Source organism: Juglans regia, chromosome 12 (genome assembly GCF_001411555.2).
Source record: "Juglans regia cultivar Chandler chromosome 12, Walnut 2.0, whole genome shotgun sequence".
Lineage (NCBI taxonomy): Eukaryota > Viridiplantae > Streptophyta > Magnoliopsida > Fagales > Juglandaceae > Juglans > Juglans regia.
In genome coordinates, this window is record NC_049912.1 from 5,097,096 (window position 1) to 5,123,048 (window position 25,953).

Below are 25,953 nucleotides of genomic sequence, written 5' to 3' on the forward strand. Positions count from 1 at the left end.
ACGAGTACATAGACCTTGGACAAGAAAAATATTGGAATTAAGTGATATTATTTATATTAATTTAGTTCTCGAAGAAAATGAAAAAAGAAAAAGAAAAAAGAGCTGGAATCAAGCTTTGAGTAGAACTGATCTGTAGAGTCACCCCTTCATCATCACGCTCAACAGTCCATTAATTGAAAAGCCTCTTAGAATTGTTTATTTCTGCTATGTTACTTATTAAGTAGTGCTATGTATTTTGTGTATCAATTTCTGTCTTGCAAATAATTACTTTCCTGCCCCTCATTTGTTGCTTTGGACTTTGGAGTGCTTTCTTGCTCAATAGAAGTTTATAATCTTGTCCAGAGGGGAAAGAAAAATTGATACTATGAACGTTGAAATGCTCTGTCATTACTTAAATTCGTTGTGTTCTAGGTTACTCATCAAATGGCTTTGAGTTTTACATCAAACACCATCGATTCTTGCATCAATGGTTCAAGTGCAAGACCAGTTCTCGTAAAACTTGAGAGAGATCTTTCAATTACCCAATGAGATTGCACTGTACCATGCCCTTATGGAAACCACGACAACAACAAAGCAAATGGAAAATTACAACATGAATGGAAAGTTCAATTATTTACAATGACAGAAAACTAATTGAGGCTGTAAACTCCACACCTATGAACAATGAGAAATGATAGTTATAGTGCGCAAGCACCATGCAATCACTTTGAAAAAAGTGAATAAATATGAGATCTACATGAAAAAATAATGATTTTTTAATAGTAGACCTTATTCTTTTTCAAAACGACTGCATAACACTTGCGCACCCTACGACTGCATATAGCATTACTCATGAACAATTCTATATTCATTGGAGCTAGGTTTATGAATTAACAAAAAGCTAAAACACCATTTACAACTAGAGATTAAGTTTGAAGGACACCCCCTGAACACCTATGGATCTGCTTTGCCTGCTACTTGCTCATCACTGGAATCAGATTCATTGTCACTCAGTTCCTCATCACTAGATTTTTCTTCTGGGACAGCTCCAATGTCTTCTGGCTTGGCATACTTCTCACAATATTCTGAATCGAGAGAGAATACAAGCAACATGAAGCTATGTACCCCTAAAGTTATGGGAAATGCAAAGCAAAAGCTACACAGCTCGTCATCTAGAGAATGTTTAGGTCAAAAAAGTTACAAGTCATGCCATGTACAATGGAGTCTGCCAAAATCGACAACAAATAGAGGGCAATTCTTTTTACAAGCAAAATAACAAATGGAGAGCAATTTCATTGAAATAACTTTTGTCTTCTGGTTGTTTGTCTACACTAACGAGATGAGCAACATGCCCCAATCCCTATGGGAGGGTGGGAATCGCCATTAGGCCAATGACCTATTTTGACCGAATGCCTCCTACATGTCAAGGAAAATGAGTCCACCATAGAAGAAAAGTGACTAAACAGTAACAACAGCCAAAGAGCTCTCAAATTGAGCTTTGCTCAGTAAAGAGCACAACATCTAGATTGCAGTAATATCGCTCCACTTCCTTTTTACGGGTGGGCTAGGACAACCTGCTAGCATTAAGTTGCTACTACCTTAGAAATGTTCCTTCACCAATCCAATATGGCCGAATACACAAGTCATTCATCAATTTAGTTTTAAAAGCATGACCAAAATTTGGGCATTACAAAGCAAACCCAAATCCAACTCGCTTAGAGTGGGGTTTGAGTTGGCTGACTTGGTACTATTTATTTGCAATGCACCCTAATTGAAAAGATCTTCCAAGCAGGGTCACTGATCTACAACTCTACCACAGATGCATTTTCATGGATTAAACCTTGAAAATACTGTTCTTGCTTCAGAAAGCAATATAAAAAAGATAAAAAAAAAAAAAGGCAATAACGACACGTTTAACCACGCACTATCTATATATCAAGGAACTTGTTAATATTTAAAACTGCATTTTGAATTGCAAGAATAAAATTCTTACAGCCTATGCTTCTTTCAGAGAATATTCTGTTCTTCTAACATACCATTACTATCACATCATTCATATATTGCCAATGACATCATCAAATCCACATATCAACAGCCACTTTTACATCACTGCCTCCACCATCATCAACACAAAAAGCAGCTGCCTTCAACCATCGGCATGATCTTTTCCACCATATCAATGTCACATTTCATTTATGCCTTCAGTTTTCAGTGGGTATGCGCATGGTAATTTACCAAACAGGACTTTTATTTTTCTCTTAGAATCTTTTGATTCTTTTCAACCTTCCCTAATGACACTACTTTACTATCTGTCACCAGATAGGTCTATAGCCCTTAGGAGTCAAAGACACAAGCACAAGATTTCACAGAGAGCGCCTTTGGGCTCCATTTTGCACTAAACAGGAAAATAATATTTTTATATATGAATTACTTAAACATAAAAAAATGATAATATTTACACGGAAACAATAATTTTACCATGTGGAAAAAATGCAAGGATAGTTCAGTGATATTGGTGGGGGTTGGCATTGATGGTAGTGGTAGCAGAGCCTATGGAAGCAGAGTAGGAATGGCAATAAAAAGGGTAAGGAAAGGGTGGTCTCAACAAAATGCAGGTTGGCAATTTGTTAACAATAGCATAATAGGAAGCACCAAAGCAGTAATGGTGTTGGCGTATATAGCAGTGCCAATGTAGGTGATGGTTGTACTACCAGAACAACAAGAGTTCAGTTAACAATTTTTATCTATATCTTTTCTGCTTCTTTTTCGGTTTTCAGAGTAATAAAAGTCCTCACAAGCCATTCAAATGAAGCTATGACTTAAAAAAAAAAAAAAAAGAGCTATGACTTGCTGCCATGAATGAAGAATTCAATGTGGGGTGCCATGCTAGGAAGCTTCAAAACTCTAGACATGATGACGTGTTAATATGTACATCTTTATTTTTATTTAAATTTATTGTTAACTTTTACTAGTAAAGTATTGATAATAATTTATAATACTAGGTGTATGTAATATGTCCAAGTCTTGGTTTGCATGATGAAGAGTCATTAGAAATAAAAACTAACAAGAACAATAATGATAATGATAAAAGAAGTATTTACCAACACAATGCACAATTGTAAAGTACATGAAGGTAAATTCTTTCAGTTGTCAAGTTTTCAAGCATCAAAATGCCAATTTTATGGTTGAACAGGCCAAAAAAATACCTTGAAATCTTGCTTATATGTATTCCTTGCTTTGAAGAGTTTTCTTATAAATAATGTAGAAAATAAGATAGGTTTACCATTTACAATAACACAAACAAAACAAGACTTTGCCATTTTACTTGTATACCGGTCAGAACTCTGTAGCATTGGGAGAAACTATTTTGATACCCAAATACAGATAATTCAACCTCAGTCATTTGATTTGAAGGTTCCTTATCACTGTCCAACCCTTAGCTGTGTTGCTTGTTCGCAAAAAAGCATGGCCGCAACTAGCACTTACAAGATAATTTAGGTTTATTGGTATAAGCTCACACCTTACACCTCAGAGATAACAATGACATGTGCACGCATATTTGTATGGATGTTAATAAGATTATTAATATTGAAGAATGTAAACTAAATTCTCAACAATTATACAGTGTGAAGTTCCCAAAATACTGAAGTAGTCATTCAAGAAGTACGGCAATGACTTTTTACTCCGCGACACACTTGTAATCGACAAGAAACATATGTAGTTATGTACTATGCTCTTGAAAAACATAATGATTGAGCCATCCCTCAAGTGCAGCAGCTCTAGCTCTAAACTATGAATGTCATAAGTTAAATACCTCAAAAGAAATGAAAAGTACTTTGTAAAAGAATTTGAAAACAAGGAGTAAATATTGTAGAAACATGAAGCAAGTTTGCAAATTTTCGTCCCAGTATATTAACAATATTAAGGCATAACCAGGTAACAAAATCTTTAAAAAAGGATCACTACCTTTAACTCTTTGTTCATAAGCAGCTCGGTCACGCATCATCAAAGCTGCAGCCTCTCCGTTCAAAGGGTCTGATGGGTTGGGGTACAGCAGAAGCTGTGGTAGGAATACTTCAAACACATTTACAAGATCTGCAAAACACGGATGTCAACATATGAGACCAGCAGCTCCAACCACCTAAACTGTAAGGGAAAAAGTATTGTGATTTCAATGAAAAGGCTCAATTAGTTTAATTACCAAACATGGGGCTCCAAGTCTGATTAATAACATCTAAACAAACTGAACCTGACCTGAAAATAAATGCAGCCAATATGATCATACATGCACACAATTACTATTAAAATTAGCGAATTTTCAACTAGTGAATACAAAATATACAGGTTCTTAACATATATACTCACATTTCATCAACATTTGGATGGTAGATCTTATTAATAAAGCCTATGGATGGAGATTTATAAGGATAAGCATCCGGTAGCTCAACTCTTATCCTCCACACACTTCCATGATAAGGGCCTGCCAGAATCCATCATATGAATGGAGGAAAAACACCAGTTCTCAAAACTGTACAGCCCCATTCCCAATCTAGTATAAAAACTTCTGAGGGCATTGAGAAATAGCAACCAACAAACCCACCGATGTTATAAAGAAGTCCTTAGCTAATCTCTACCGGGTAAAATGGTTCTAGATTTCAACCAGAAGGCCCCGGTATATGCAATATAGAAATCAAATACAACTCACTAACTTGCTTTCTAAAACCCGAAAAAGCAGACTGGTACCTAAAACCCAAAAATTGCACAAAGTCGTGGGATCAAAGAACTAAAAAGCAATTCTGAAATATAAGTTGAGAGAGTTGATAATTTTTGCATCTTTCTATCATCACCTGTCTATGAATCTAGAGCTTATAAACATCACCATATGGTCGAGGTAGCTAAAATGAGAAAGATTGAACAAAAATAACAAAGACCCATTACAACAACCATCGGTAAAGCTTAAAAATTCATGCAAAAGCACCCAAAAAATGAAGAAAACAACACACAAATAGCGGTATTGAAGATTTACTATCGCTGGGTCCAGGGAAATCAACATAGAACTCTTGCATTCCATCATTGATCATCTCTACCTTGTAGTCACTCATCATCCTAGTAAAAATAAAAAATAGAAATACGAAAAAAGGGTCAAAATTCACTGTAAGAACTTTTTGGACCCAAAAAAGATTCTAGATAAACAGAGAGGTTATTGATTAGAGGATTAACAGTTTCATCAAATCCATCTCTCGGCGTTTGCTTGGAGAAGACATGGTTTTTCTTTGTAATTGTAGCTACGTTTCTCTTCCCAGCGGTCTTTGAAGGAGGTGTCAACTGAGCTTCTTGTACAGCTTAGAGAAAAAGGTAAAGACAATTCAGTAATCAGTACTTGAAACTTATAGGAGATGATAATGGGGAGGGAGATTTTCCAACTAGGACCCGGAAAAGTTACATATTCCTTCCCTTGCCACCCTTTTCCATTTGACGGCTATTAATGTTAGCCTATTCCATTATATTCTTTTGAGAAAAGATTTTCTTTTCCCTTGTCTTACTTTTCTTTCTTTTCTTCCCTTCAATTTTTTTTTTTTTACAGATTTTAAAAATCATAAGGTTTCGAAGCGTTTTCAAAATAGAACTCCTTAAAGTTTCAATATTTATCGTGGAAAGGATCCAAACTACTCATGAATGCTCTCAATCCCTATATCCAAACACTCCATAGTATTGATTTTGCATTTCTGTAGCTGGAAACATCTAATGCTACCTATAATTGGAATTAAAAAGGGCACCTAAAAACAAAGATAAAGGCAGAAAAAAGGTCTAGATTTGGTGGTTTAAAGCTTTAAACACAAGGCAAACTGTATGCTGATACAAAAAAAAAAAAACAAATATTATGCAGAAACCATTCTAAATCTTTTTAGTGATTTAAAGGTGCAAAAACTATGGGAAAAAAAAACATATGTTGCATATTTTTATCTGCCGGCCAACATCTTTTTGGCAACTTGATCTTTGACCAGCACCCTTTTTTAAGTGTTTGCCTCTGAATATAAAGGTATAGCTTGATGAGTGGGTGAAGCACATAGATATATATATAAAATAGGACTCTTTTCTGTTCAACTTGGTTTGACAAAATTTATTATTATTATTATTATTATTTTTTAAAAAAAGAGAGATATTCATCATGTTTTAATATGACATTAATTGATAAATAAATAAAATTAATAAATATTTTTTTAAAAATATTTTATTACAAGGGAATGATAATTAAAACAATAAATAATATTTCTCTCTTTACTCTCCCGAAAGTGATATCCATTCAATAGAGAGAGATAACATCGACTTCTAAATAAGGGAATTTTCTGGTATAATTGTTTGCATATATCATTGCAGCCAACCATGTTCATGGTACTCCAAGTCCAAGTTACACCCTTAGACATGCCCAAAAAGAATGTTACACCCTTAGACTAAAACCATGTGTCAATTGTTTGTACTTTCCTATTCATCACATAAATCTAGATAGACATTTATATTAAAGTAGTTTCATGTATGTGAAGTGTGAGCCATTCAGTCCCTGCAATTTGGCTAAGGATTTATAGTAATCATATTTATTTTGGGGTTTGTATATTAATTACATAATGTCGGAAAATTAAGTTTTGAGCTCCTAAATTAAAACATTCCTACCCCCTAATTTTCAAAAATATTATTGTTGGCTGATATGATCCCCTTGTTATCAGTTGAAAAGTTTAGGTGAGAGATAATTAAACTGTCTTAAGATTTATTTGTGCACAAACACAATATAATGTTGGGTTTGTAGAACCTAGCTCAGTTCGCTCGAGCCTTGCTCAACAGATGGCTCGAGTGAAGGTCAGATAGAGAGTTCGCTCATTAGTCACTCGATAGATGACTTGAGCAAAATTCAGACAAAGAGTTCACTCGATGCGCGTTCAATATGGCGATCGAGCGAATATCGTAGAAAATTGAAAATTAGGGTTTCTGCCGTGTAACCCTATAAATACATTTTTTGAACATCTTGGTCGTATATGTTGCACAATAAAATTGCCCCAACAGTGTACCTTGTGATTTATCAATATAATAAAATCATTTGTAGCTCTGTAGAGGTAGACACGTTGCCGAACCTAAATTCGTGTTATGTGATGATTACTTGATTATTTCTCACTTATATTTGCTTTATTGTCATAATTTTTCACAACATATAATTCTTACAAAATGGTTGTGTATGAGAATGAAAATGTACCATGAGAAATGATATTTATAGTTTTAGAGTGTGTAAATTTCGTGTATTCTCTTTAAAAAAGTAAGTAAATATGAAATCCACAGAAAAAAAAAAAAAAAAAAAAAAAAAAAAAAAATTTAATAATGGACCAAATTGTTTTTTTTAAAGAGAGTGCGCTAAGTCCACCTTAAGACTGTATTTAGCATTAGTCGGTGTGCCATGCCTGCTTTAACAGTTTTTTTTTTTTTGTTTTTATGAGGCTTTAACCATCTCTTTAGAGAGTCTTCTACTACAATTAATGTTAGGATTCACAGTGACTAAGGATTGTAAGATGTACAAATTGTATCTATCTTTCTCTAAATTTAAAAAATTTTGTATAAAAAAAATTACAGAAAATCTCAATTTTGTTAAACTAAATAGGCAGGGTAATTGAAAAAAAGAAACAAACCAAAACTAAGAAAGATGATATAATCTTCTGTTATGTTTGGGCCCTCAGTATCTGAGTTATTAAATGGAACCCACCTAATTAGGAAGAGAATATTAGGTGCCACCTAATTAGGCAAAGAAAATTGACAAATTCCTTTGACCAAAGAGTCCAGCAAAAATTTACAACCTTAACATTCATTGTATTAGCACCTTATCTATGTTTAGGCTCTATTTGCCTCTTAAAATGATCTTAACTCATCTCAAATTAATTATTGATAAAAATTATTATTTTTTTTAATTTTTTAAAAAATATTAAATTCATCTCAATATATTTCATATATTTAAATACATCTTAACGTGATTCATAAAATAATACTATTCATAGATCAATTCAATTCATTTGAGATCATCTTGACATCCAAATGCAGACTAATCATGCTAAACACAAGGCCCCACCCTATTTTCCATGGATGTCATGTCATAGATGCCGGATAATCCATTTGCTATTGTCTTTAGAGTTCACACGAAAAACATATCTTTTGTAACCAAATTGATTGTAAACAATCTCTTTTCTTCGTTTGGTACTTAAATCAATCTCAACTTATTATTATAATTTTTTTAAATCTTAACAATTTTAATTTTTTTAAATCTCAAAATAATAATAATATTAAAAAATAATATTTTATCATCTCAACTCAACTCAACTCAACTCAACATCTAAACGCAGTTAGTTCATTTTTCTCTACTAATCAAGTTTAGATATTTGGTTCATCTTTGTTTGTTTATCTTCATTTTTTTTTTTTTTTTCATTTCAAGCATTACAACTATAGTAATCAAGCTTTTGTATATTTGTTGATACATAGAATGGGGGGGCCTAAACAAGTTTGTAGACAGTGGAGCATGATATTGGGGAATTCCAGTACATTTTGCTTACTCTAGAGGCGGCATGCGGCATGAGGCATGCGACTTGTGACATGGATAATTAAAAATGCCGGCTTTGCCGAATATGCAAATGTGTCTGCCACTGATTTCAACATTCATTTCCTTTTGTGCTACTTTCAAAAGAAATAGTCTAAACAATAAGCTTTTATGGATAAACAATCACCATTTGCCTTTGTACGATGTTTACCTTGTGACAAGTGGTTTGTTTTTTCATGCACTTTGCCTTCTGGGGTGCTCGTCAAGGTAACAAGCACTTGATATTATGCCCAAAAAAAAAAAAATTACAACATTTTTTTATACCAAATCTCCAACAGAGGCGCAAGGGACAACATATTTGATTTTCACTTTTTAGAATTCAAAAGATTCCAAATCTATCAATGAATAAATTAGAAGATAGGAAGGAATACGTCACTCCATCTACCAATAATGCAACTGATGCATGCATGCCTCCTCAGTCAAGTGTGCAATTCAATCGATGATTCATCAGTTATGACCGACCTTTTAAAATTATTCATGAATAAAATTATAGATCAAGGACTATCGATATATATATTTTTCAGCTAATTTATTTTAACTACTATTGTTGATTAATGAAAATTGAATCATTGATGGGTCTCAAAGGTGTGACAACATGTTCCATGCCCAATCATCCCAATTTATAGGTGAATTTCATCATTTCAGTCAAATTTATACAACAGTCTAAGCTCCATGTAAAGATGGTCCAAATTGTAAGAACTTTTGAAATGATTTCCAAATTAATCGAAGGGAGTTGGAAGGTCAAAGAACGCATGGACAACGATTATGTTGCTTTTCTTATACATAGATTATGCAATAATGGGTAATATGGTCGGATGATCCTCTCATCTCATGTAGTATTTGGGATCTTCATTCATGGCTTACTTAATAATAAATCACTAAAATTAAAGAATATAATAATTTATTTTGAAGCTCACATTCCACGAATCTTGAGTGCAAAATAGTCCTTCTACCTGGAAGTCGAACACCACACACAATCCTTTTTATTATTTTTTTTAATTGGTCTCTTACTAAATGTGTGGCATATAGATGATGAGTACAAGAATTCAATTATTTTAAAAAGAATAAAACCCAAAAAAAATTAACAAAATAAAAAAAAAAAAAAAAAATTATAGTGCGTTGTGTGTAGACTTATAAATAGCAAAGCTCGTATTGTATAATGTATATGACTGCCTAAAAGAAAAACCGGAAGTACAAACAGGTAGGTGATAGATTAACCTACTGAAACGAAAATGAAATTGTAAGAGAAAAACTCGTGATTACACCCTTTTAGAAAGTAACAGCAGGTGCATTTACAGACTGAGGGATGAGAGACTACAGTCTGAATTCCAGCACGCCAAGTTTCTAACCTTTTCCCCTATATCCCCAAGGCTTCTGTTTAAGCCTTGTAAAAAAAAACTGCTGAAAAACGATATAGAAGTATACAAGGTACCTGTAGTTTTTGTCAGTAATCATGATGAATACACAAAAAAATATCTCAAAAAGTATATATGACCTTAACTATTCTTCAAAATTTCTCCTCAATATGACTTTTTAACCCTTCAAATTCACTTCTAGGAGGTAATGATGATTGATTCTCCATTGATACACCAGGCAAAAGAACATTGAAAACCTCCACAGGTGAACAAAAACTGCCATACACAATCTCACTGAAGCACTTGATTGCTTAAAAGTATATTGTGTTGGCAGCTTATCAGAGTTATCTACGATTTGTATGTGGCTTCTTTGGGGAATAAAATATGGAGCTCGGTGACTTCTCGGCTTCCTGCCCTGTACCATTAGTCACTAATACAGATTCTAATTCATCTTCATCACTGTCAATGCTATTTGGGGTAAACCTATTCTGGTATCCTCTGCGCTCCATAAGAAAGACATTGAAGTAATAACTCACCAAATCTTCCCTGCTCTTGGTAGGAAAAAACTTCTGATCCCAGAAGAACGTCTGAAGAGATGCAGGATTTGACTTCAGTATAGCCTTAAATTTCTGTTCTTCTTCCTTTGTCCAAGAAAGTTTGACTTCCTCCCCCATCTTATCAAATTTCCATTGATAAAAAGCTGAGCCCAGTTCCCGTTTCACTCTCAATTTTTTCTCACCACTGTGAAACTTGATACATTCAATAGAACCAGGCACTTCACAGCCACATGAATCTTGTCTCCCCTTTCCAATAGGATCCCTTTCAATGAGATATCTCTGCTCCACTTTTTCCAATGGCCAAACCCGGGTCCCCAACCACTTAGGGTCACTTTCAGAAGTCATACCAGTCCATTCCTGCACTTCAGCTTTTGAACGTGGCCTCCAAGAGATGCCCTTTGGGACATATTTGTCAAGTGCTGAGTTTTCTGTGAATAAATCAGTATTTCCAAGCAACTGATTGTCGACTTTATCTTCCATAACTTCAGCACAAGGACTTTTGTCTGAGCCACTTTGAGTGGCTGAGAGTGATTCAGAACAAGTTTGTGCCTGAAACGTCGTTTTCTCAGAATTGAGCTTCTTGCCATGTCTTAATCTCTCTCTAAAATTGTAACTTGAGCCAAGTTGATCATCATACAAGCATGGATGCATCTTCTGAGCTTTCTACAATGTAAACACGAGACAGTCACATTTTGCTGCAAATTTGAACAACATATGAATGAGATGAAGGCATTTTTTTTTTATTACTGGGTGTCTAGGAATAATGTCCCGACTAATCTCGGGAGTGCACAAACCCTCATCAAGGAGTATTCTGCAAGTGCACTTCTGGTAATTCAAGAAAAAAATCCCTCAATCTAATGGCCCTTAGAGATTGTTTACACCCAAGGGAATTTGAACCTTAGACCTGGGGGGAGCATACACTCAAGCTCAATCCCAAGACCTTTACCACTTGAGCCAACCCCTAGGGGTTTGAATGAGATAAAGGCACTTGCATTGAAAAGTTGGAAGTATTGACATATTGAGACAAAGCTTAGGCGGAAAGCTTGAACAACGGATAAACATGTAAACACAGGTAGCCATCATCCCTAAAAGTTTAAGGGTATATCCTCATTTTAGTGAACTTGAAAATCGGTGATGATGGAACATTTATAGAGAAAGTGGCATTGGAAATCCTAAACTCATTGTTGTTTGTTGAGGTACATATATTACATACACCCATCAGGTATTGCCAAGTGCTCAGCAAGGTATATTGTGATAACTCATTCTAATAAGTGATAAGGATAGGTAATGTATGAGATCCTACATTGCTTGAAAATAAGAAGTTTTTGCTCTTTATAACGTTCCAATAGAGCTCCAATTGTATCATTTACTAATTCTTTTGAAGTATAGTTTATATGGCTTGGGCCTTCCATTGGAGCATTACAAATAGTATCAGGCCTATCCCAACCAAAAATGTGGAACTTGAATCATACCACCTACAAAGAATTGGCCCGAGAAGGATGTTGAGAATATATGGGAATAGATTGTGATACCCCATTCTAATAAGTGATAAGGATAGGTGATGTATAGAATCTCACATTGCTTGGGAAATAGAAGTTTTTGTTCTTTATAATATTCCAACAGAATTCCAATTGTATCATTGACTAGTCATTTTAGAGTATAGGTTGTATAGCTTGGGCCTTCTATTGGAGCATTACATATAGAAGGAAAATAACACAATGCAAGGCTTCAAATAATCTTTGAAAGATGAAAGCCATAAACATGATATTGCATATCCTTTCATAAGAAATGGCACTTAGATATCAATTACTGAGGGAACCTTTGTAATAATGCAAAACTATTTTGGCATGTTAGGCAAGCATATCGAACTCGATTACTAAAAGCCACTCAAATGTGAAAGGGAGAAGGGAGAAATCCAACATTGACATGATCAGAGTGCAATCCAACTTATTATGACAAAACACAGGGCATGCCTGACTATCCCTTTTCAATAGCTTTTTCCAAAGCAATTCAGATTCACTAAAGATTAAGGCCTCATTTAATTACATAGATGAGATGAGATGAGATAAAAGTTGAAAGTTAAATAAAATATTGTTACAATATAATTTTTTTAATATAATTTTTGTTTTAGGATTTGAAAAAGTTGAATTGTTTATTATATTTTATGTGAGAGTTTGGAAAGGGTGTAATAATTATATGAGATATAATTTCATCTCATCTACCGAACCAAACAAGGCCTAAGAAAAAGAAACGGCATTCGCAATCTTCCCTTATTTGGTTTTCACATATATGAAACAATGGCATCGAGAACAAAAAAAAGTGTTGTACCGTCAGAGCTCCCAAAAGTTTTGAATGGGCCAAGCAAAAACCCAGTGGCTAGAAAAAAAATCAAGTTCAAACAAGAAAGGTCAATTATAAATTGTCAAAATGTGTTGCACTATTATAGCCCATAACACCATAACATGAAATGACAATAATAATGTAGTAATGGATGAATGAGTCATGAAAATTACACCCACAACCACACCCATTGTGGGGCATAGTCATTGACCCAATGTTGGCGAAAGTGCGAGGTGCTCTTAAGTGCAAATGGTGTCTAGAGCCTAGGCCTAAAGCGCAAATATACGCATCTAGGATATTTAATAGCCATACTCAAATTAAATGACATGGTTGAATCAAAATACGTCAAAACCAAAAAAGCTCATGAATTGTAGGTATTGACTTCTTTTCTAGCATAAGCAATCAAATATCAATCCATCTAGAAAGCTAACACGAATTATTATATCTAGTTCAAAGCATATTCATCACATACGAAAACATGTGGCACCATAGAATGTAAATGATCTTATAAATCAACTAAATACTTGAGAATTTTATCTTACATCATTTTATGGGCCTTCAACTGACATTTTATATTTTTCAAAAAAACAATCACATTCAAGTGGCATGAGAGGATTCACTCGCCAATGAAAGTTACGAGTCATAATGCAGCCAACCAAGGTCATGATCAAAATCGTTTGACCAATGATGCTCCCATTGATGGAAGTTTCCACAAGAAAGTGCCTGTGCCAAGCTCAAGGTAAGTTCTGTGGCCACAAAGGGTGATGAACATTGGCCAACAAGCCAATTTTTTTATGCCTTTGATGACATGCCCTATAGGTCATCAACTCCACCAACCATGTGAACGACTTTGCAGCGACGAAATCAACGACAACTGTAGTTGGAGATGGGCAGGCAAATGGTGTGGTGTGGAGGTGTGTAAGAGTGTTTTGAGAAGAGAGAGAGGGGTATAAGGATAGGCCACTTTTAGTCTTAAAGAGAGCATAATAATTGAGTTTGGCTTCCATGAGGAGAAAAATATTTATGACATTGGTTTAGAAGAAAACACCATCTTTAACAGCAGTTGCATGGGGTCCAATCAACCCCTTTTCCATTAGTGAAATGGAGGAATAATAGAACTTGATCAGAAAAATTGGATATTCTTAGGCCTAGTTTAGATGTTGAGATGAGATTAGATGAAAAATTTATAAATAGTAGTGAAATAGTTTGTGAATAGTAGTGAAATGCTTTGAGTTAAAATGTTTTATGGAGTTTTGAAAAATGGGAGGAAAAAAAAAGTAGAATTAAAATATTGTTAGAATATAATTTTTTAATATTATTTTTGTTTTTAGATTTGAAAAAGTTGAATTTCTTTTTGTGTTTTGTTTGAAAGTTTGAAAAAGTGATAATGATTAGATGAAAAAGTAAAATATTTAAAATTAAAAAATATTTGTATTTGAGTAATGTTTAAATGTTGAAATAAGATAAGATGACATCGAATGAGCCCTTAGTGTCGACACAAAATAGAAAAACAAGAACGTCTATATTGGGTAAACAACAAGGAATGAACAACATAACTTAGCTATTCAAGTTTAAATATGCTGGAGAAGGTTATCTTTGGGACACAGAATGTATCCAGGGGCGTCAAACTTTAGGTTTAGTTTTTACTGCAATGGACTAGAGTTGTAGGTGTAAGCAAGGCAAGAAAGTATTGATGATCTTCTACTTCACTTTGATATGGCTAAAGATCTTTGGCCATTGATATTTCATTCCCTAGGGAGCAAGTGGATCATGACCCAATGGGTGGTGGACTTGATGGCTTATTCGCAAAGTTAATAGCCATAGCAATCTAGGGGTTTGAAGGATGTCTCTTTTGAGTTTAATGTGGTGCATCTGGCAAGAGTCAAAAACTGTGAGAACACTACTAGAAATTGGTCTCGTTTGATTACATAGATGAGATGAGAAATATGTGAATAGGGCATACATTTTTGTAACTGGCAGTTGTTGCCTTTTTGTTAATAATACTTATCTTACTTATCAAAAAAAAAAAAAAGAAATATGTGAATAATAGTGAAATAGTTTGAATTAAGATATTTTATGGAGTTTTGAGAAATGAGAGATAAAAAGTTGAATAAGGACTGGTTTGGTTTCATAAACCTTTAAAACCATCTCATCTCAGCGTCCAAACACTATTAAAACACAAACATTTTTTAATTTCAAATTTTCAATTAATCATTACTTAATCATTATAACTTTCTCAAACTTAAAAAAAAAAACACAAAATAATTCAATTTTTTCAAATCTCAAAACAAAAATGATATTAAAAAATTATATTCGAACCTTCTTTTAACTTTATAATTTTTTTTATTCAACTTTTTCTCTCTCTTTTCAAAACCCCATAGAAACCTTAAATCAAACAATTTCATTACTATTCACAAATTTTCATCTCATTTTATCTTTGTAACCAAACAAGACCTAAAAATATTATAAAGTTAAAATATTGTTAGAATATAATTTATTATTATTATTGTTTTGAGATTTAAAAAAGTTAAATTATTTTTTATATTTTGTTTCGAAGTTTGAGAAATTTATAAATATTAGATGAAAAGCTGAAAATTTGAGTTTTTTTCTTTTTTTTTTTAATGTCGGGAAACCTCTTCAAGGCAAAAAATTTGAAATGAAAAAATGTTTGTATTTGAATAGTATTTAGATGTTGAGATGGGATGAGAAGAGTTGAGACCATCTGTGAAACCAAACGGGGCTAAGAGCCATAATGCACAGTTCTCTTTTCTGTTTGGGTGGCAGTGCACAATAGCTTCTGGTCCCCTAGTTTTCAATACGTAGTGCAATTTTGTTGTTGTTCTTCACCCCTTTAGCTAGGTATATCCTTCTAACATATCAAAAAAAAAAAAATAGGTATATCCTTCTAAACTTTCAGCATAACCGTGTAATTGGGTTGGCATCCATCTGTGCCTTGAATAAAATTAAGGGTGTGTTACAGTGCTCCATCTTTTATTAACAAAATTTCCTCCGATCATCGCCACATGTGGACATGGGTCTTTGTATCAAACCATAAAAATATTACATATCTTGTGTCCGATTGTTCAAATTTGTTTTTCTCTTCTCTAATAGTGTTCCATCCAAATCATATTTTTTTCACAAAATTGATATACCAAATAGTACATGACTTTACTTATCAAAAACAGTACACGACTTTGATAAAACAGCAAGAAACAATTAAAATCAACAATAAAATTATGTGACCATACAGATAGAACTATAATAAAGCCGTGTATGAACATTCAAGCTGTGTTCATTTGATTTTTTTCGAAGATTAATCCATCTTGAGCTTATCAGCAAGCTACATATTTTGTTCAAGTTCATATCTATATTTTTCAAACAAGTTCAATCATGTACACAAGCTATTTAATTAAACTAATAGTTTTTGCATAAAATAATTTTTCTTTATTAAAACTATGCATTTTCATAAATTCATAAGTAATCACATAACTGCTGTTAAGTTAATTCTTAAACTTAATTTGAAAAAAAAAAGCATATTTATGAAACTTGCAAAACTGGAATTGGCCACCATGTATTTGGAATAAACCACATGGAATTTTTTTTCTGCGAAATAGCACATACCAAGTTTTGCTTGTTCAATAAATTAACCCAAACTTTTGCTCAACCTTGGCTCATTTAACAAATCAACCAAACTCGAGTTAAGTTTATAAGATAATACAAGTCAAGCTCGAGCATACCATGAAGGGTCAATTTATTTGTTACCCTAACCATACACACAATAAAAATAGCTTAGAAAAAAGTCAACAATAATAAAGATCAACCAAACAAGTAATTACCAATGAATAGATATTAGCTGACTAGACACAAATCTGAATAAATATACAAGAGAAACAACTAACTAGGAATAAGACAAAAGACAAGAAAATTATGAAGACTCAATAATACAAAGGCTATCCAAAGGAACAAAGTTCTTTTTAATTAATATTGTTTAATTCTTATACACATGTAAAAAAAAATACTCTTCCTTTTTTCCCAATAAAAGGTAGCTTACATTTGGTCATTGAGTGGGATTACCAAGAGTGGAAGAAAGCACAAAATGAAATCGAGCAAATTTTGGGGATGTCACTTTAATAAAACCATGTCTATTTCATTCGTATGAATAAAATTTACTTCTTACTTATAAAATTAAAAAAAAAAAAAAAAAAACCAGCAAGTTTACTTGTTTACTTAAGCGCAACAGCAATATACCGAGACCAAAGCGCTTTGGTTACAAAAAGTGAAGCATATTTACAAAAGAAGTGCTTTAAGCGCACTTGTGTGACCTAATTATGTAAACAAATATTCTTAAATATTTAGATAATATTGAAGATCATTTACATACCATGGTGCTATGTGTTGTCATATATGATGTATATGCTTTGAACCCGATATGATAGTCCAAGTTGGCTTTCTAGATGGGTTAACAATTGATTGCTTATGTTAGGGGTGATCAAGAACCAGCAGGACCGATCGTCACCAACGGAGACCCGCTGATGGAGTCAGGAACCGGCTGAAACCGAAGGAGAACCAGTTGATCGGCGGTAAAAAATGAGTAGAACTTACGTTGGTCGGTTCGATCCCAATTTGAACCGCCAAACCAACCAATATAATATATATATATATTTTATATATTTTTTATATAAAACGAAGCCGTTTCAAATGAAACAGAGTCGTTTTACTTTAGTCCATATGCAAAAAAAAAAAAAAAACTTAAAGGAAACGACGCCATTTGGTTGAGACCAAACAGCATCGTTTTTGGGTTAAACCTTCCCTGGGACCTTTCTTCTTCTTGAGACTTTTGTCGTTTCACACTTTCACGTTTGATCTCTCTCCTCTCTCAACCTCTCAAAAATCCATCGCCAACGAATCCCCATGCCCCACGGCGGCCATGTCACGGCCAATGCCTCTCGGTCCTCTCACCTCTCTCAAACTCCCAATTGGGAGTCTTCGTCTCTCACTCTCATCTCTTTCCCTCTCCCCCACGTCTGATGTTGTGCAACGCCGATTCCTGAATCCCCATTGTGAGTGTTTTTGTATTTTATCACTATATTTTTGTTATTTGTTAATTTTTTACAGCCTCTTCACTGTATATTATCATGCATTTTTGTTATTTGTTAAATTTTTTTTTTCAATCTAATTTACAATTTATCATATTTTGCTATGTACAGACATTGTAATTTACAATTTATCATATTGTTTAAATTATTTATTTGTGTATGTACAGACATTATTTATTCTTTTAAGTATTTTGGTCCAATTTGGATTGAAAGAAACACAGGGTGACTAATGTCGTTTGTGGTTAATCAATTAATCAATATGGTTAATCCGAGAGCTATTCCCGAATCCCCATTGTGAGTGTTCTTAATACGTTCGATTTAATATTTATTTTAGCATTTTGCATGAAAAAAATTATTATTGTTAATTTATGATATTCTAATTGTGTTGTAAAAATAGTTTGATATAAATTGAAAAAAGATGAGTGAACTAAACCTAGATTAGAATCTTAGACTTGTATGTTTGCCATGTTGCAAACTAGCTGTTGTGTAATTATAATTTGTGTTATGCACTATGTGAATGTACATGTAACATTTATGTTTTATTTTATAAATTAGATGGATTCTTCGTCAAGTCCAATTGATGTTGATTCAAATGAACCAACCATTAACTTGGAAGATAATTTGAAGGAGACCCAAACATCAAAACCCCCTAGTGCCCATATTAGTAGTACTTGTCCATTACTTAAAAAACGGAAAGGGAATGATCCATCAATTGTATGGAACCATTTTACAAAGGTGGAGGTTGTCCTATAGATGATCCGAAGGCTAAATGTAATTATTATAGCAAAACGTATGCTTACCACTCAAAGAGGAACGGAACTTCCAACAATGCAAAACTATTTGTCTTCATGTCCTAAACATCCTCATAAACGTGGGCCTCTGGATAGGTACTAAAAAATATTGACAGGTGAGGCAACATCTAAGGGGTCTGGAGAGAGTGATGGTACTACATTAAGGAGTCTCTTGTAACCCACAAATGCAGTGAAGAAGCTGTGAGATTAGCGATTGCAGATATGGTAATTATCGATTCAATCCCATTTGAAGTTGTTGAAGGATAAGGATTTATGAAAGTGTGTTGGGCTCTTGAACCTCGGTTTAAAGTGTCATGTCATGTCATAATTGCAAGAGATTGTATGAAATTGCATGAATTAGAAAAGGAAAAATTTTAAAAAGTGTTTAAAGATGGTGGCATGCGGATTTCGTCGACAACCAATACATGGACATCAGTACAGAATTTGAATTATGTGTCTACTAGCACACTTCATTGATAAGAATTGAAATTGCAAAAAAGAAATCATTAATTTTTGTTTAATCCCTAATCATCGAGGGGATACTATTGGGAGATATGTTGAGCCGTGCTTGCTTGATTGAAGCATTGATAGAATATTGACTATAACTGTTGATAATGCAAATTCAAATGATACTGCAATTTCATATTTGAAATATTTTTTTGCTAAGAATCTATTGGGGGGTAAGTATATACATATGAAATGTGCTCATATATTGAATCTTATTGTGAATGAGAGCTTGAAGGAGTGCAATGACGCCATCACAATAGTTAGAAATACAGTTAGATATGTGTGTTCATCCCTCGCAAGATTAGACAAGTTTAAAAGATGTACAGATATTTATTAGATGGTTGTGAGGCATTCAGCCCATCATTTGACTTGTTAACTTAGTGGAAAATTTATGAACCTAACTATCCTATACTCATGAGGATTGCATGAGACTTATTAGTCATGCATGTTTCCACAATTACGTCTGAGTCAACATTTAATACGGATTGTCGTGTACTTGATCCTTTTTTAAATTCGTTGGCTCCGAGAACCGTTGAGGCACTTATTTGTATTCAAAATTAATTAAAGTATCCATCAACAACCATTGATATCCGGGAGGTTTTGGATAATGTGGAGAGCTTCATAGTATAATCGGATAATGTTTTCATTGTAACTTAATTTTAGTATTTTTTATAATTCAAATTCACTAACATTTGATGTTTTATTCTTATTATTAATATTTATTAATATTTGTATATAGAGTTGGGTACACAATCAAACGTGACAACTATTGAAGATTGAAGGTTGAAGTAGTAAATATGAAGATTACTCCCAATTTGTTGTCATTTATCTTCTTTTTTTTTTTTTTTTTGCATTGCTGCCATGTTTAAGACAATTTGTTTTAATTTATTTATGTTATGTTTTTTAGTTGCATTCTGCTATGCTTAAAACAATGTCTTTTTTTTGTAATAAGTATTATGTAATACTAAACATCTAATGAAGTTATTTTTAATTTTTTTAATTATGTACTAAGTAATAAGTAATATCGTTAGTAATAGTAGAAATTTACAAATGACATTAAAATTAAAATGAAATTGACTATTTAAAATGGGTTTTAAAAATTTAGCAAATTTGAATTTGAAATCAACTAAAAAAAAAAAGCTCAAAAAGATCTTGGATAATGAATTGAGAAAAAAAACAGCCCAAAAAAATGTTGAATTGGGTAAGAACAAAGGCCCAAAATAGGGCCCAAACCGACCGGTAACCGGCCAGAACTGGTCCGGCTGGTTTCACCCCTCTACACAGGTCAGTTTCAGCCGGTTTTTAGGAATGAAAGTAACTAGTCGGTCGGTTGGTCTCGGTTTTGGACCAAAACCAAACCGACCGGTTCGGTTTTCAACCCGAGCTTATGTTAGTACAAAAGTCAATACCTCCATTTTATGAGCTTTTCTGGTCATGGAATTTTTGGTAAGTTTTGAGTTAACATAGAAATTTAATTTGACTATGGATATCAAGCAACATATATGTATGCAAGTAAAACACGAGAATTATATAAAATGCTATGTTTAAATTTTATGTAATAGATGATTACTTGACTGTCATGTTGGATTTTTTTATAGTATACATCATTTTTTTTAAAATGTGCACTTTACTTTGATTAGGCGCACACTTGCGCTTCTGTACCTAAGCTCTAGATGTGATTACTCTTAAGAGCACCTAGCACTTTCACCAACGCTGAATAAAACATCAATTCAGAATCATGAACATTACAAGACTAGAATATGCTTGTATTCAACTTACTATTCATAGCACACAAGGTGTTCTAGCATATACCTGCCATTGGTCAGCACTTGAATCAACTTGTCTTTTCAGAAAGATGGCCTCCCGAGCCAACAAAACCTGCTTCCACATCTCCTCCTTCCCATGAGACTTCCATTTGGACCATTCTGGTAATGAACCAACAGCACGATCACAAGGATTCTTTGCCACACCTGTAATCCAGCTGAGCATTCCACATAGAGACTCCCGCTTCCTCTTAACACAAAATCTCCCTGGGTCCAAGATCACTACATCATCGTCATCAATATCGCATCTCTTGCCCCCATCCTGCTCAGCTACCAAACTATTTACCTCAGTGTCACACAGGTTTCCACCATCCTGCACATTCGCAACACTCTCACTCGAATCCAAGCACACCTGTTTCTCCTCAATGATTACATCATTCTCGTCCCCATCCAACAGTATCTCCTCTCTTTCTCCTTCATTGCATAATTTCTTACTATCACCAATTTTTCCCACCAAATCCAAACCCGACAATCCCTCAACACCAGCACACTTTTCGCCCCCATTCGACTCCACCTCCTCAGATAATAATTCCAGATGTGGATACTCCTCGTCCTCGTTCTGCTTCTCACCCGGAGCCTTTGTTAAAGAAGCTCTAAGGTCAGCATGCGCCTCCATCAAAAACCCACTGAAACTTACACAGCTGTTATTCAAACCGCATTCCAAGCCCTTATTCTCGACAGCCCTCTTCGACCATCTCTCAAGGGTATCCAAATACTTTATGTAAACCAACTTCACCGGCGAAGCAAGATTCGAACCGAACAAACCAGACTCTTTAGCCACCAAATGCCACAACCCATTTTCCGAAACCGCATCGCACCCACCCTTCTCTCGCACAACCAAGAAAAGCTTAAGCAAATCCACGTGTTGCCCATCTCCAAGCATTGGAGGTAGAGGGAGAAAAGTGTTTTGGGTGCAGATCTCCTTGCCGGAACCTCGAAGAAACCCTTCGAACTCGCATCGGAGCTTGTCAGGTTCTCGTTCGCTTTCGACGCAAGCTTCCGAGGACTTATTGGACACTTTCCAAGCCGGTTCAAGGTCGACGCAGAAGCTCGGCTTGAGCTTCTTTCTTGGGGATTTGTCGCAATCTACAGCCGATCCGTCATCAGCTAGCATCGACCACCCTGCCATTTATTCCGAATTCAGACCCTAAAAACCAAATCACTCTCTCTTTAATCTTAGTAGTCTTATACAATAAAATCATCCAAGCAAAACAAAAAAAAAAACAGCACGCATAACCAACCAAAGAAAAAAAAAACGATGAAAACCGCATATAATCGATAAAGGAGAACGGACGTGAAAGACGAAGAACTTTGAGCCGATGAACTACAAAAATGAACGAAAAAGGGACCCGATCATCCATCTGGGTCATGCTCGTAAATCGTGTTTTGGGCGGGAAAATATCGACTCTAACGCTTTGAAGCTACTAGCCAGTTTGGAACCCATGACCACGCACTTTCTCTCTCTTGATTGCAGATATTTGTGGGTGCGTGCGAGAGAAAGAGAGGGAGGGCTAAAATTCAAGTTTTGAACAGATACAGACCCTCTTCTTCAAAATCCCAAAAAAACGGAAAATTGTCATTGGAGTAAATGGGAAAAAAACGTACCAGTACTATTTTTCTTCGAGAGAGAAAGAAAGAGAGGCTTTGACGACTGTTGTGGGGGTTTCCTATTCAGCTTTGGCCTCTCCCCCTTTCCCTACAAAATTACTAACTAAAAAAAAACATAGGCATACGAGGGTTTTATAAAAGAAGCCACGACACCCTATTTATAAGGATATCGTTATGCTACCTTGGTTAGTAATTAACTACATGCTTGAGTTAAGGGCATATTGTTTTCCCTTGTTGTGGGAAGGGTTTGGTTAACCATGGTTATTCTTGCACCAATGGGAAGGAACTACGAAGCTCAATGGACCCCACAAGTGTCTTAAGATCGATCATAGAACATCAAATATCATTATGTGGATTCCACTCTTGAACCAACCTGGAGATTTATATGGTTGATTAATCAGGTTTGGATGATTAAGAATTGAAAATATTAAAAAACTTTTTGCAAGTTTTATAACAACGTTAATCCAAGACTTCAAAAACTGGATTCACGTTTAAAATTGGTCTAAATTCGATTTGAATTGGTCTGAATCAACCAACTGAAATTATTCAAACTAATTCGATGAACGATTTAAGAATATACTAAAAGATGTTTGATTTCTTAGAGCATTCTTATTAACTTGGCTAAATGCATCTTTAAAATTTAGTCAATATCACACTTTTTTGTATTTGCCTATTCTATTTAAATTCAATCTTCACATTGCATTAGCCATTCACTTTCTATATTTGGTGAATCAACTGTGGTTCTCTATATTTGGCCAATCACTGTAACAGAAATTCAAATTGTTTTGGAGATGCCCAATCCAATGTTGAGTGTTTTTTATACAAATTATTTAAATTTTATCCATCCTTCAATTTTGGCCAAGCCAATGAGAATGCTCTTAGAGCATCTATATTGGCTTTTTCAAATAACATTTCATCTCTAAATTTAACTAATTTTATCAATTGTTAGCCCACATTGAATTAACCAAACACTTTTCATCCTAAATATTAGCTACATTAATTTTATCCTTTTCTTCAAAGATGAAAAGAACTGTTTCACCTCCAAATATATTGTTTATTAATTTTGGCTCTCTCTCTCTACCGCAATTTCTTTTTCTTTCTTCTTCCATCTTTCTCTCCCGCGTTTCTCCTTCTCTTCTTTCTTCTCTTTTTCCCTCTTTCTCTCTCGCGTCTCTTCCTCCATTCTCTTCTTCTATTTTTTTTTCTCTTCTTCCGCAACCATTCTCTCCCGCAACGACACTCTCCAGCATGGCACAGCGGCAACTTTTCTCCAGCACGACAAGCACACGGTAAGATTCGAAACCCTAGCCTTGATTTTACTCTTGATTTTTATTGTTGTTTGATTTTGTTGATGTTGTTTGGATTTGATTTGAAACCCTAGCCTTGATTCCACATTGGCTTATTGTTTAGGTTTGATTTTGTTAATGTTTGGGTTTGATTTTGTTGATATTTGAGGGTTTGATTTTATTGATGTTTGGGTTTGATTTTGTTGATGTTTGAGGGTTTGATTTTGTTGATGTTGTTTGAGTTCCCCGAACTGTCGATTGAATTATTTGGAGCGTGGGCTGAGTTTCTTGAGTTCCCCTGTAGTTGCATTATGGTCTTGGGTAGTTTGAAAGGGCCTCTGCTTCTTCTAATCCTGAAATAATGGAAATTCAATCATTTTTACAAAACTTTATTAGACTAATTAGTTTGAACCTCTTTTCCATTTAAGTTTTTTCTCACCAACTAGAGAACACCGAGAATATCATCACAATAACATATATTTGAACTACTTAGAGTAGTTTTCTAAAGAAAATTTAACTTCAAAACAACAAGAATCTTACATGTTAATTGAATACAACCCCCTATTGAAAAAGATAAAAATTTCTTGACTTATAACACTGATGGTTTCTAAAACCAAGCAAGAATAGTATGAAATTAAGAATAATACCTCTGGCTGAGGGAGCAAAGTAACCTGTATATAGACCTCGTCATTCTCCCTATTAGTCTGTTTCAAGAGAAAACAAATATTATTACCAAATTAAAAGAAACAAAAAGATGTTAAATTGTGTGGAAGCAAAATTGGAGGAAGCTGTAAGAAGGAAGAACACAGCATTCAACCCAGAAAATATATATATATATATATGTATTAGTTAGCAAAAAAAACTCGAAACTCACAAGTAGTTGGACATTTACAACCCTGCAGAAGATCTGTGGTTGGAGATCAAAGGTTGCAGCAACTAGAATGGCAGCCTCTAGGATGTTCATAGTTTTATAGGTTGGTTACCACCCTATTCATTACTCTTATTTTGCATTAGTTGTTATCAAAGCCTTGTATAGCCTTCAAATGATGGCAGCCAATCTTCTTTATATTGAGTGATGATGTTTGTGGGAATGGGTTTGGTTGCATTGAAGATTGATGAAATTATTTTGATAATATTGATATCGTTTGATAAAATTTTGTTTATTGGATTGTGAAAACGAATATGAATATGATTGTTGGAAATTATAGGTGATTATAGGAAGTTATGAAAATATAATTAACTAAAAAATAAAAATTAATTATAACAATATAAAAATAAAAATAATAATATTTTATTATTATAGAGAGTGTGATGACTAATCCAATGTAGACTTTAAGTTTTGAATGATTAGCTAAAAGTGAAAAAGTTACATATTAGTCAAAATTTGAAGAGTAAAATAGCTAATCCAATGCCAATGATCTTACCGATTAATATTGAGTCGACTGAATTGGTCTAGACTAAACCATTGTTTCGAGCCTTGCATTTTATGCATTCATTATAAGTAAGGCCCAAGCCATGGCCCAGACCCAAACACCCTCAAGTGTAGACTCCAAAAAATAACGTCGCTTCTATTGGTAAGTTTCTCTTTGAATTTCCCTTCATCCCAGATGCATTTCTTCCACCCCTCTACAATTTACTTCCACTTATTTCTCCCCTCCACACAAGTTCAAATAATTTCTATTCTCCCGTCCGTTGAACCACTTTGGTCTTATTTCCTATATTTTCCTACAGATTCATTCTCCATCTCTCGGGTTCTCTTCCTCTCTCACACGGTGCTCATCTTCCTACAGCTCTCTCTCTCTCTCTCTCTCTCTCTCTCTCTCTCTCTCTCTCTCTCTCTCTCTCTCTCTAACTTCGAACCCCACAGCCTTCATTGTAGACTCTCTCTCTCTCTCTCTCTCTCTCTCTCTCTCTCTCCACTATAGATTTCTTGTGGGTTTGGTGCTACGCGAGTATGTGTTCGTTCTTGGAGTTCTGAGTTGCCG

General features: G+C 34.3%; 2 protein-coding genes across 4 annotated transcripts; both read right to left on the reverse strand.

Annotated features, from left to right (window-relative positions):
• Positions 1-487: 487 nt before the first annotated feature.
• LOC109002049 (ubiquitin-conjugating enzyme E2 4-like) lies at positions 488-5,444 on the reverse strand. Its single transcript, XM_018979625.2, has 6 exons — positions 5,200-5,444; positions 5,006-5,085; positions 4,345-4,459; positions 4,181-4,233; positions 3,946-4,074; positions 488-1,064 (listed from the first exon to the last, which is right to left on the reverse strand). The coding sequence occupies exons 1-6, from the start codon at positions 5,241-5,243 to the stop codon at positions 934-936; spliced, it is 552 nt and encodes a 183-aa protein (XP_018835170.1). The 5' UTR covers positions 5,244-5,444; the 3' UTR covers positions 488-933.
• A 4,394-nt stretch (positions 5,445-9,838) lies between these two features.
• LOC109002050 (AT-rich interactive domain-containing protein 1) lies at positions 9,839-22,791 on the reverse strand. Of its 3 annotated transcripts, none has more exons than XM_018979628.2 (3): positions 22,680-22,791; positions 21,064-22,196; positions 9,839-11,180 (listed from the first exon to the last, which is right to left on the reverse strand). In XM_018979628.2, the coding sequence occupies exons 2-3, from the start codon at positions 22,186-22,188 to the stop codon at positions 10,305-10,307; spliced, it is 2,001 nt and encodes a 666-aa protein (XP_018835173.1). In that variant the 5' UTR covers positions 22,189-22,196; positions 22,680-22,791; the 3' UTR covers positions 9,839-10,304. The 3 variants fall into 3 exon arrangements, with proteins under 3 accessions (XP_018835173.1, XP_018835172.1, XP_018835171.1); XM_018979627.2 differs by having other exon boundaries at positions 21,064-22,221; XM_018979626.2 differs by lacking the exon at positions 22,680-22,791 and adding an exon at positions 22,369-22,658.
• Between the last annotated feature and the right edge of the window lie 3,162 nt (positions 22,792-25,953).